This window comes from Mobula hypostoma, chromosome 9 (genome assembly GCF_963921235.1).
Source record: "Mobula hypostoma chromosome 9, sMobHyp1.1, whole genome shotgun sequence".
In the NCBI taxonomy this organism is placed as follows: Eukaryota; Metazoa; Chordata; class Chondrichthyes; order Myliobatiformes; family Myliobatidae; genus Mobula; species Mobula hypostoma.
The window spans coordinates 126136471-126149703 of record NC_086105.1 but is presented as its reverse complement, the minus strand read 5'-3'; the positions used below and the strand labels follow the sequence as shown (position 1 = coordinate 126149703).

Below are 13233 nucleotides of genomic sequence, written 5' to 3'. Positions count from 1 at the left end.
CATTTAGAGCTAATTAAAATTTCACTGTTTACAGAATGAACAAGCTTTGCAATAGGTAATGTAACCTATAATAGATCTGGTCAATGCAAGGCTGACAATGCATTGAAAATTTTGCAATAATGAACTGTGCTCAGGAGGTCTGAGGACAAAAGGACTTTTGCAGCCAGTTAGACATTCCTCTTTACTTTTTCTAAACTTGTAAATCCTAATACAATTTTCACATCATCTAAGTTGTTGAAATGGAGCCATTTTACCTGAGATTAACTGTTATATAATGGCTCTGATCCTGTAAATGTTCTTCAGAGCTAATTATTAAATGTTAGGTTACTTGTAAAATTAAAATCTAAGTAATTTACTCAATAACAATTGTATTGAATTCCTGAGGTAATCTTTTCAATTAGCCCCATGGGAGACTTGGCTGGGGATAGTTTTGCTTCAAGTGAACAACAGTCTGCAGTAAATTGGTTCAATATTGTCACATACCAAAGGTTGTTGGAAAACATTTAGCATGATATGCGTATAGATCATTTCATCGGTGCATCTCAGTAGTACAAGGGGAAACAATAACAATGCAGAATAAAGTACATTTTGAGTGAGTGCAGGCAGACAAAAAGTGCAAAGCCAAAACAAGGCAGATTGTAGGGTCAAGGGGTCTGTTCAGCTATTTTATAACAGTGGGGTGGAAGCTGTCCCTGAGTTGGTAGTAAGAGCTTTTGATTGATCAGTTTGATTGCTTTAGAATTCTGACCTAAACTGGTTTTCCTGCAATGAACTTTGGGCAGCTGACTCGAGCATTTATCAACACACAAGACCTGATTTTAGAGGAAAGATTGCATAACAAAATGCCAACAAAGTTTAATCAGTGTGTTAGTCCAAACAGGAATCGTTATATACAGTATTTAGTTTTGATGACTGCATTGTCGTGTATTATTTACACTTGTCACTTTTGACTCGTCCTTCATTGCTGACTTTAGGCTGGGAGTTGAGGTTTTAAAACAAATTGATTTGATTAATCAAATGCATGTATTGCAGCAATGCTGTTTATTTGGAAAAAGCAATGAATAGCTGTTCTTTTGTGGGTAGGAAATATTGCATAATTTGTGGAGCCCATCTTTTTGTCCATCTTTCTTCTTGTATCAGTTGTGCCTATCAATTCTCCAAATCGGTGGACCCCAACTGTAGACTTGGGTTGCTAACGTAGTTCCCCTTTTAAGAAAAGGGAAATGAGGAAACTGCTGATCTGTAAGTAAGATTGAAATGCAGCGTCCTTGGATACCCAGTCCCTACTATCCTGCTGGCAAATGTACAGCCTCTGGAAAATAAAACTGACCTCTGAGCAAGAATGCATTGCCAGGGGGACATCAAAGACTGCTGTGCACTTTTCTTCACGGAAACATGACTCTCACCCGACATTTTGGATGCCGTGCTGCAGCTTGAGTGCTTCACGTACACCACAAAGACAGGACAGCTAAGTCTTTTAAAGGTAGAGGCAGATTATGCTTCATGATTAACTCATTGTGGTGCACAGTTCTGTCTCAGTCTTGCTCACCTGACCTGGAACATCTTGTGGTCAGGTGTCATCCATTTTATTTGTCAAGGGATTTTTCCACCATCATAGTTGTGTACATTCCATCCTTGGCCAACATCAGGCAGGCTCTGGAGCTGAGCACAGTGATCAGCAGTCACAAAACAGTGTAGCTTGATGCCTCCCCTATCGTTTTGGGGGATTTCAACCAGGCCAGCTTGAAGTGTCTGAACAACCACCACCAGCATGGAACCAGAGGAGACAACACACTTGACCACTGTTCCATCAAAAACACTTGCTGTGCCATCCCACACTTGGAAAGTGTGATCACCTGGGTGTACTTCTGCTCCTGGCATACAGGCAGAGACCAAGGACTGCACAAGAAAGTATGGTCAAGGGAGATATAGGGGCACCTACAGGAGTCTTTTGATTCAATGGACTCAGGAATTCACTATTTGGGAATTCATCTTCATATCTGAATATACCACAATTGTTACTGACTTCATCAAGATCTGTGTGAGTGAGTGTGTCTCAGAACATATGGGACATACCCAAACCAAAAGCTGTGGATGAACCAGAAATTTGTAGTCTGAGGGCTTCATCTGTGACATTCAACACTGGTGATCCTGAACTATACAATAAATCTAGATATGACCTACAAAAGACTATATTAAGAGCAAAAAACAATTCTGATTGCTGTTGGTGACAATTGGATACATGCCAGCTCTGGAAGGGTTTGCAAACTATTGTCCTACAAGATCAAACATAACATGAATGACTCAACTTCACTCCCAGATGAGCTCAATGCCTTTTTATGCACACTTTGAAAGGGGAGAATAAAACTACACTTGTGCAAATCCCTGCGTTGTCTGATAAACCTGTGATTTCTTTTGGAGGTCAACATCTGAATATCTTGTAAGAGGGTGCACCCTTGCAAGGTGTCAGGCCCCAATGGTGTACCTGGTGGGTCAGTCTCTTACTGCTACAGTCAGAGGTTCGAGGTTCCCCCTCCAAAAGAGCAACAATCAGCCCAAGGAAAGCAGAGTGAGCTTCCTCAATGATTATCAACCTAGTTGCACTCACATCTACTCTGAAATGCTTTGAGAAGTTGGTCTTGGCCAGAATCATCAACTGTCTAACTAGGGACCTGGAGCAGCTGCAATTTTCCTATCACCACATTGGTTTACAGTTTATGTTAGCGCTCTACTCGGCCTTGGATCACCTGGACAGTAGCAATACCTAAATCAGGCTGCTGCTTATTGATTGCTGCTCAGCATTCAACACCTCAGTATTAATCAACAAGCTCCAAAACATGCATCTCTATAGTCCCTCTGTAGCTGGACCCTTGACTTCCTAATCTGGAGACCACAGTCAATGCAGATAGGAAATAACGTCTCCTCCTCCTGACAATCAACACTGGCCCGCCTCAAGGATGCTTGCTTAACCCACTGTTCTGTTCTCTCCACACCCATGATTGTGTGGCTAGGTACGGCTCAAATGCTGTTTGTAATTTGCTGATGACCCAACTAATTTTGGCTGAATTTTGGATAGTGACAAGGAGGTATACAGGAGTGAGATACTAGAGCAACTGGTTGAGTGGTATTGCAACAACAACCTTGCACTCAATGTCATTAAGGCCGAGGGATTGATCGTGGACTTCAGGAAGGGGAAGTCAAAGAAACACACCAGTCTTCATTGAGGGATGAGCAGTTTCAAGTTTCTAGGTATCAACATCTCTGAAGATCCATCTGGGGCCCAACATAGTGATGCAATTTCTAAAAAGGCACCACAATGACTATTCCATTAGGAGACTTGGAATGTCACCAGAGACGAGCAAATTTCTACAAGTGTACTCTGGAGAGCATTCTTACTGGTTGCATGACCATCTGGTATGGAGGGGCCAATGACCAGGATCAGAAGAAGCTGCAGAAAGTAGCAAACTCAGCCAGTTCCATCATGGATACCAGCCTCCCCAGCATAGAGGGCATCTTCAAAAGGCATTGCTTCAAAAAAAAAGCTACATCCATCATTAAGGACCCCCATCACCCAGGACATGCCCTACTCTTACCTACTATCAAGGAGGAGGTGCAGGAGCCTAAAGATATCTACTCAGTGTTTTGGGAACAGTTTCTTGCCCTCTGCCATCAGATTTCTGAAAGGATTATGACCCCTTGAATACTACCTCACTACTTCTCTCTCTTTGCACTAATTGAATTTAATATATATATATATTGGATTTTGTTTTGTTGCACCATTGGTTAATTGGGGCAACTGCTTATTTCCAACAACTCTTAACAGAAACTAACCAAGAAAATAGCTGGGATTTCCTTTTATTTGGGACACTATACCGCTTAACTGGGACAAGAGCCTGTTGCCAAACAGTTTCTTGATTCTCCTAAATTGTGTTTTGCAATTGAGTACAAGCTCCAATTAAATTAAACTACTAAGTGCTCATTTCACTTTCATCATTTTCCCTAATTGGAGATGATGGGAGGTGGGGGGGAGAAAATCACTTTAGGTTTTCTCCACCCTGAGTTAACAAACCAGGAAGCAAGCAATCTTGACCAGATGACATTCACTAAGCATAGCCAGCCTGTTTAGTGCACCCAACCCACCTGCAGTTTCTACCACCAATGAGCATAATTTTCTTCAGTAACTGTGACACAAAGTACTTAACTTTAGTCTTGCTCTGCTCCTAATAGGCCCTTTACTGCCTTTTACTAGCTATTTTCAGTTTCCACACTTGTCCAAGGTTTTGTTTCGGTTCATTTGTCTTGTGCTATCATTCTTTAATTGGGTTTACCCCTCAGTATTTTGCATTTCACTTGGCTCTTGAAATGTATACCAACATTTTCATGTTTCTTTTTCCTCTTCCTTGTACCATTCAAAAGGACCTGACAGTTCTTTGTGGAAAATATGCCTCATCTGAAGCACAGCCACATTGATCTCCCATGCTTCTTACATTTTCCCTGTTGGAATATGGTTCCAATTTACTCTGGCTAGTCCCCTATTGTCTAATGAAGTTGGTCATGTTCTAACTTAAGTTCACTAAATTATATCAAAAATTTAGATTACCAATAGGAAATGTTGAGGAATAATGTCCATTCTTGTCCAAGTTATCTCCCACTGATACTTGATCCATCTGGCTTGCTCATTCCCTAGTACCAATTAGTTGCATGAATTTTAAAACAAAACCACAATCCTAAGTGAGTTCAATGGCTATTTGGGAAGTATCCTTGTACAATGGGGGGGGGGGGGAATAACACGGAATCTTCAGAGCACAAGTGGAGGTAGTTTTGTTACCATAAGGATTGACTTAGTTATGTGGAGTGAGCTGTCGGAAGTAGAAGAGGAAGTCTTCAACCAATAGGTGAATCTTTTAAAATTGATCTAGAAAGTTTTCTGAAGTAAGGCATTTGCAACAGCATATCCCAAACCTACAACCTTTCTTATTAAGCAGGACAAGATAATAGCCTTGTAGAACAAGGTTATGCGAGTATCTGTATCTTCACCAGTAGAACAATAACTCACCACCACCACCTTGAAGGGAGTTAAAGATGGGTTTAAAAATACTGGGTTTGGAATACCCAAATTGCACCCCTTCCCCTCTCGCCCTCCTGCCCCTCACCTCTATGGGGGGGGGCGTGGGGAGAGAACAATAAACTACAATTTTGGTGTGCTGGTGCTAGCAATATTACCTTTGTGTACTTTGTACCACCTTGTACCTCTTCTACCACTCCATAATGATGTTTAAAAGTCCCAACTTTTCTAATCATTGGTCATGTGACTCAGATAGCACCATTGATTGGTTAGCTTTTCAAAAGTCAATTACCTATTCAAGTTCTAAGGAGTGCCAGTTATGGAAATTGCTTCCACCTGACTCCTTGGGTTTATTAAGAAACATAAAGGTCAAATTATCTAAATTTTCAGTCCTTCTGTCAGAAGATATTTTCCCTAGATCTAAATTAGATCTAAATAATTTAGAAAAATGTATTGAAGTTTTTTTTGGAAGGTATGAAAAGGGGAGTGAGATTTATTTATTTAAAGGTTTGATTGTGGTATCCAGCTTTTTCAGAAGATCCAAAAAAATTATGTATCTGCCTGGGTGCTTGAACAGCAGGTTTTTTTGGAAGAGATTTTTCCACTTTTCTAGATTATTGTGAATTACGTCCAAAATATACAAGGGTTAAGAAAAGCGTTTTGTTTTTTTAAAAAAAACATTCAATTAACCCTTTGAGACTACTTTAAAAGGGATTCAATATGTGAAAAGTGGTGATTGAGTGACCACTCAAAGTCAGCAATAAGAGTCTGAAATCCTGCAACAGAGTTGGGAATTCGGGGGTTTCTAAGCTGTGGTTTGTTGATTGCATTTTTTTTAAAACAGGCCCTGGAATCCAAGCTTGCATCTTGTAGGAATTTCGTCTGGGATCAGTCTCCAAATCGTGGATCTTTGCCATCTGCTCAGAATGGAAATCACACAGTCAAAGACAACAATGATAACCGGGTGTCAAATGCTAATCTACCCCAATATGACAAAGGGTCAGTAAAATACATTTTGAAAGAATTCACTAAGATTGCTTGTGCACTACTTAAGTTTTATTATTACATCAGATTTCTCAACACAGGTCCAGTTCAACATTTGTGAGGAGGTCAGGGGAAAGCTTGTATTTTCATCAATAGTTCTGTTAACACAGACTTGAATAAGAAATGCTATGGGTTCAAGTACTGCTACACAAACTGGAACACACAGCTAGATGGGAGCTGTAAGGTTGGCAGTGGTCTCTTTCAGATGAGGTTTTAAGGTGAGCCCTGCCTTAAAACAAAACAATGAATTTAAGATTCAGGTGCAAGAGTCAGGATATCATCTTTGGTGACCCAGCTATGGTTTTTTTTCAATTGACTAATAAAAAGTTGCCTAGTCAATAGCACATTACTGACGGGAACAAGGAAGTCAGCTTGTTCATGTTAGTGGATGAAAAGGAACTGGGGGTATCTAGGGGTCATGAACTGCACATGTCTTCACTTGGCATGTCACCTTTTACCTATCAGCAGAGTCGAGAAGTTCTCTCTAAGCAGGGAAAGTTTAGTGTGAAGCTTATTTTTACTTTAGAGATCCATGGCAGTAATGGGCCCTTCTGGCCCAATGAGCCTGGGCTATCCATGTAACCTATTAACCCACACGTCTTTGGAATCTGAGAGGAAACCAGAGCATCTGGGGGAAACTTGTGTGGCAACAATGTGAATGTACAGACAGTGGTGGGAATAGAACCCGGGTTATTGGCACTATTATAGTGTTATACCAAATGCCATGTTGCCATGTCACCCTTAGCAGCTCATCCCATTAAACACAAAATGCTGGATGAATTCAGCAGGCCAGGTAGCACCTAAGGAAAAGAGTACAGTTGACATCTTGAGCCAAGAACCTTCGTCAGGACTCACCCTGGAATGTCGACTGTATTCTTTACCATAGATGCTGCCTGGCCTGCTGAGTTCTACCAACATTTTTGTGTGTGCAGTGCTTGGATTTCCAGCATCTGCAGCTTTCCTCTGGTTTGTGATCAGCTCATTCCATTTTTGATTTTAGCCTGAAGCAAACACCAGTTTGAAAATCCTGCGAGTATGTAAAAGAAGAATGTTCTTCACTATCAAAGAGAGCTGCATCTTACTGGATGCCAGATTGTTTCAGGTCCATGTAGTTACCATTTATTCAGGTAATTTTATATTAACTTAAGCTCATTCAGATGATTTTTATCAAGTAGGACCCAGACAAATATAGAAATAGTGAAAACTTGGAAAGAAGTGCAGAGCATTGTTCTTTTGAGTATTACTACTTTACAAATGGCTTGTGCTTAAGTGGTTTATTTTTATTCCCAAAAGTAATTTGATTTTTTGTGTATTTTCAGGTTAGCAAAGAGACTTGAGTTTGGGACAATTGCCTCAAAAGTCTGCATGCAAGCCACTGTGTCACCACAGGGTGTTGTCAAAATCTTGCTCTGAGCATGGTAATTTTAAACTCTAACATGTTTTTAAAATAATATTTTTGTAACCAAATTGTTATTGCTTTCAATGGGGATGTTAGTAAAGGAAAAGTTCTAATTTTTTTTCTGCTGGTGCAAATTAGTTTTTTTGAAAGCTAAAAGTAGATTTTTCTTTCATATTGAAGGTGTATGGCCCATGACCATTTTTAGAAGCCTTGTTCCACCTTGGGTGTGGAAAAGAGGGCTCACTTTTAAAAAGGGGAAGTATAAATGAAAAATGCCGGTTAAAGTTTTGGGTTTGGAGCTACATTCTGCTAAACTGCTACAATTAGTATAGTCACAGAGGGGACCTGGCTAATTGGAGATGTACCACTAAGGGGAGTTTTTTAAAAAATATATGAATGTTTACTTCCACAGTAACTGGTAGCTTGAACCTTGGCATTCTAAACTTGAGATATTAGGTGCTAAATTAATCCATTTAGTATTTAATTGAATAACATTTGGCTTAGTTGAAGATGCTGACTCAAACTTGTGTTAGAAGATTGTAATGTTATTATTTTCTTCCAAACTTGTACGTAGAGCACTTGAGATGTCAGTTTATCTTAATTTCAAGAAACTTGTATTCAATGATGCACCAGTATACAATGTACCTGTTCTGTATATTCTCTGGGTCCTGTTCAACTAAGGGTAAAACTATTATAATCTGTTTAATTGTGTAATTCACATATTCATTTATCAATTTTGTCCTGTAAATTCTTTGTCAGCTTGAGGATTTTGTGCATGCTTGTTAGCAAAGCAGTCAACCTCTCTGTTCTCATCCTTGTATATATTTAATTTGTTACCTGTATATTTAAGATGACATAAGCTCTTAAAACAATCCAAATGTGTTCTAATGCTTTAGTTGGAAACTTGTTTAAAAATTGTGTATGCTGCTTTATGCAGACTTAGTCCAAAATGTGTACAAATTAAAGTGCAGCAGTGAGGTTCATTTATTGTATACTGAACAGTGCTTTTTTAAAAATTTCACTTGAATGAAATGTGAATGGAAAGGATATGGATTATCTGATTTAGTTCAATGACTTCTCATTAATAGCAAACACTAAAGTTGTTTCTGTATTACAATCCAGTACAATGCTACTGGTACAGAGTCCTGTGATGCAGCCATTATTGCCAGTAACTGGATAATTGATTCAAACATTGAAGTGATGCAAACTATATTAGCTGAAGAATTTTGCATGGTTCCCAGGGGAAATATTGTTTTGATATTTTTTGTTTTAAAATTGGTGCATTGGAAAGTGTACCAAGAAAATTGGTTAGCTAGTTGAATTGGTTAGTATTGGAAGAGGAAGGCAGAGTTTGAATATCAATATTTTTAATCAGATGAGGAATAGCAGTGAAGTTCTTGGTAATGAAGTGCAAAGTAGATGAACAAGAGCATAGAATGGATAGTGCCTTGATGATCAGTGCCTTTTTATGATTTTTCTTTTAGTATATAGAATTAGTTGAGGTTCAATGTTGTGAACTGGTTTGGTTGTTGAGTTGTATGCCACTGTAAAGCCAATAAATCCTAAGGATTTGACCTTAAAGAATCTAATCATTGATGGAACAAAATTCTAAACTTGGTGTAAAACCTATATCAAAATTTTGATATTACCATTGGGAGGCAGCTCTGAGACTGTTGGATTAAAGAATTAGTCTTCATTAGGTTAAGGTCATTGCCTTGTAAAAAGAGGTTTCTTGTCCAGTGAGTAACCAAAGCTTGTCGGCATTATGCATGGTGAGCAGGGACTTTGCTATAATTCCAAAGCTCAATTGAAATAGAAATCCTAGCATCCACTCCACCACCCCCCACTCCCTAAAGGCAGGAAAGTGCTAGTAAGATGCAAATCATTATCATGAATCAAAACTGGTATTTGTATTTTTGCCTGATACAAGCTGATTTACATGGAGCCAACAAATCTTTGCAAAGGCATGGATATTGTCTATTGTAGAGACTTCTGAGGAAGAATTATATCTCTGACCAAATGACTAGATTGATAGCATATGTGAACTTCATCTGCTCAATGCACCAATGTTCTGTTTTCGTACCTGCATAAAGTTTTGGATCCATAATTATCCTTGCACTCATTAATAGATGGTCTACCTTGGAGAGGGAAGCATTTCCAGACTTGCACCTCATGCCTGTATTTAATTCTGCTACTTGGTGCCTTAATTACCATCGCCCAACAACTACCTACCGTAATACTTCTATTTTCCATGTGAGGTCTGCCTGACATCAAATTAACAGGGTGATGCCTCTTTGACCTATTATCAAAAAAGCATTGCTGACATCCTGTAGATTAGATATTTGGTGGTATTCTTTGCCAACATGATCATGTGGTGTATTTTTGGTTTCCCAACTTGGAGAGATGATTGTTGTGGGGTACTACTGCATTAGGAGGGAGACACCATTGTTTTCACGCCTGTGAATTCTGATTTGCCTGTCTTCAGCCCTTTAGTGCAGTATTTCATAAATTGCAAAAATCACTTGATTAAATGTGTACAGTATACTACTGCAGATTTGAGTCCCCATGTCTATTTACAATATGTTGCCATATCCATTTTGTAATCCTGCAATGTATGTAAATTTACAGCATTTCTTAACCAGTCAACTGAAATAAAGTTGCTATCATTCCCCATGTTGCTTGAGTTATTTTGCATTCTTTCAGTGTTTTAAATGTGTTCTCAGCAGGTACGGTGGTTTATTCTACAACAATGTCCATGTCTGTGCCCCTGTGGATAAATACACTCACCGGAATAACATCTCGGGAGCTAGCAACCTTTCTGAATTGACTTTAAGATGAGAGTTTGCGATCCAGCTCCTTATCTTCACTGTGGCTTTTCTTGAAATCTGGATAGGGCCATGTTAGTTCTTTCTGTCAAATCCATCTGGTTATCAGCTGAAGAACAGGCATGTGTCTGTGGATACATGGTTAATAGAAACTTAAGGAGAAGGGAACATGGTGGCAAGCCTTTTTCTTAATCCAGTTTTTTCTGCCTGACTAGAAACATCCATAGATCTCCCCACTGTTTACTCCAATTGTAATTCTCTCTCACACTATTTTGTGCTTTGGATCAATGTTTTGAGCTGCTGTTCCCTGACTTTATAATGAGCTGCATCTTAAATGAACCAAACATTCTAATAAGCTTCAGATTCACAAACAGATTTTAAGGATCAGAGTTGTAACAGTGTATATATGAATCTAGGGGGGGGGTCTATGGTCTGAATTTTTGAATGATATTCTGGATGGTGGTTCAATCCTTGATGGAAATGGTCACTAGTTACAAAAACACCAATGATCTGCTTTTAAAAACAGTCACTCATTTTGCATTCTCTAAGTGATGCATATAATTTTCAGTCAGAAGTGCCATATAGGTCACCCATTTCTTTCTTCTCTTCGTATCTCCAACATTGCAGAAGCTTGTATTCCAGTCAAATTTGTTTCAATCTGAGCTGACAGGAAATGGCTGTGAGCAATGGATACAGCAAAGGTAATGGGACCAGATAGAATGCCAGCTGTAGGGTCAAAGTCTATGCTCCAGAACTAGTTACAATGTTAATCAAGCTGTTCCAGTACACCAACAACTGCTTCATAACATGCATACCTGGGCTATTTTCTATGTTAACAAAAAACCTTAAAAGGTTAACAGAATGCTCATTTATCTACCAAAATGGAAACAAAATAAAATGGAAATCAAGTTTAACTAGTATCAAATGGCACCAAGACCTGTTTTCCATTGTCAATTTTGTTTTTTTGCCAGGTCCATATGACTCCCGACCACATTGTGGTTCAGTTCAAAGGTGTGATTGACTGTCCCTTGACACCAAAGCAGTGCTTGACTGAGAATATCAAGGTAACATTTAAGAGAAAGCAGTCTAGTGGTAATCTAACACAGTTTTTTTGCTTTTGGAAGTCAATCATTTCTGCCGTTTGCTGGAGCCTATACAATTTGTAAAGAGCTGTTGTTCACCCATGGACCTCCATCACCATAGAGGACTGGAGTAGTGGATATAAAAGGACAACCATTACCTTTTGGTTACCTCCAAATCGTGTACTATTCTCACTTGGAAATGTATCAGTGTTGATTCATTGTTTCCAGGTCTAAATACTGGAATTCCCTTGCCAATGGTTTGTAACAATTCAAAGTGACTTAGCCCCATCATCTTGAATGGTTAATGTCTTGATCCTGGAAGAGAATTGCTAGATCTTGGTCTGTTCTCCATCAGTTCCTTTGGAATGTATCCAGATGGATTCTGGTTCCTTGTCCATTGCTTAAAATAAAGGTAATTTGGTTTCCTTTGGTTTTTTTTCATTTATTGTCTCCTTACTAACTTATCTCAGCATAAAAACATGGATAGGGCAGCACAGTAGTGTAGTGGTTGGCACAATGCTTTACAATGCCAGTGACCTGAGTTCAATTCCTGCTGCTCACTGTAAGGAGTTTGTACATTCTGCCTGTGACTGTGTGAGTTTCCTCCAGGTGCTCCAGTTTCCTCCCACAGTCCAAAGACCTGCTAGTTGGTAGGTTAATTGGTCATTGTAAATTGTCCCATGATTAGGCGAGTATCATTTTGGGGGATTGCTGGGCAGTGCAGCTCGAAGGGCCAGAAAGGCATACTCTATGCAGTATCTCAATAAATAATTAAGTAAAGGCTTGAATAAATAGCATGTTCACTTAACCAGTTATGATACTTTGCATATGATCCTCTGTAATGCCTCACTGCTCCTATTATTTATTTTCTATTTCTATAATTTAATTGATTATTCTATTTCTCAGTGACCCTCAGTTTTATTGTGTTTCACATCCTTGCTTTCATTTGGCAAGGACAATGAAGTTGCCCATCAGCCCACAAAAGGAATTTTAATTTACTGAGTTCTTGCCTCGAGTTTCGAAGATTTAGTCATCAGTTGGAGAATTATTTTAAAGCTATCTGGAACTGCTGGAAAACATTCCATTTCTTGATTAACTCCTACTTGTAATTGGACTTCCTTACCCCAGAGAAAAGGCATCAAAAATATAGGCTAATATAATTACAGTAGCTGTGGTTGAGGAAAAGTTGCAAGCCCACATCTATTGAATTTTTAAAACAAATTTTAGAACACCTTTGCAATCAGGATTTTTTTTTTGGGGGGGGAAACTGTCTTGGAACATAGAACAGTATAGCACAGGACAGGTCCTTTTGCCAACAATGTTGTACCAAATCATTTAAATTAGTAATCAATTACTAACAAAACTAATATCTTCTGCCCATGCAATGTCTATATCCTTCTATTTTCCCACATTCATATGCCTAGCCAAACATCTCTTAAAAGGTCCCAATGTTTCTGACTCCCCTACCACCAAGGTAGTGCATTCCAGGCACCCACCACACTTATTGTATAATAAAATGAAGCTTGCTCCTCGCATCTGCTTTGAAATTGCCCTCCCACACCTTAAATAAATGCATGCCCTCTGATCTTAGGTGTTTCAACCCTTGCAAAAAGATGGCCTATACTCTCATAAAACTTCCCTCTGCCTCTACCACTCCAAGTTTGCTGGGCTAGATCATCATCGGATGTCACCGAAGCAAGTGCGAGCAAGTCACCCTGCCAGAACGAGCCAAGTTACATTGCAGGAGCTACCCGGTCTTCTCCCCGAAGCGAGTGTATTGTAGCACATGTCCTCTAATCGGGCAACATCCTGGTAACC

At 39.2% G+C, this 13233-nt stretch overlaps 1 protein-coding gene across 3 annotated transcripts in view; it reads left to right on the top strand.

Moving 5' to 3' along the window:
• nde1 (nudE neurodevelopment protein 1) overlaps positions 1-11759 on the top strand; it is a 36896-nt gene extending 25137 nt beyond the window's left edge. For 2 of the 3 annotated variants that reach the window (XM_063059081.1, XM_063059083.1), the window contains exons 8-9: positions 5910-6064; positions 7429-10175. In XM_063059081.1, the coding sequence (XP_062915151.1) occupies positions 5910-6064; positions 7429-7522 (249 nt within the window). In that variant the 3' untranslated portion in view covers positions 7523-10175. Of the gene's footprint in view, positions 1-5909; positions 6065-7428; positions 10176-11304 lie in introns of those variants that run through there. The other variant, XM_063059082.1, reaches the window with a different exon arrangement.
• The last annotated feature ends 1474 nt before the right edge of the window (positions 11760-13233 follow it).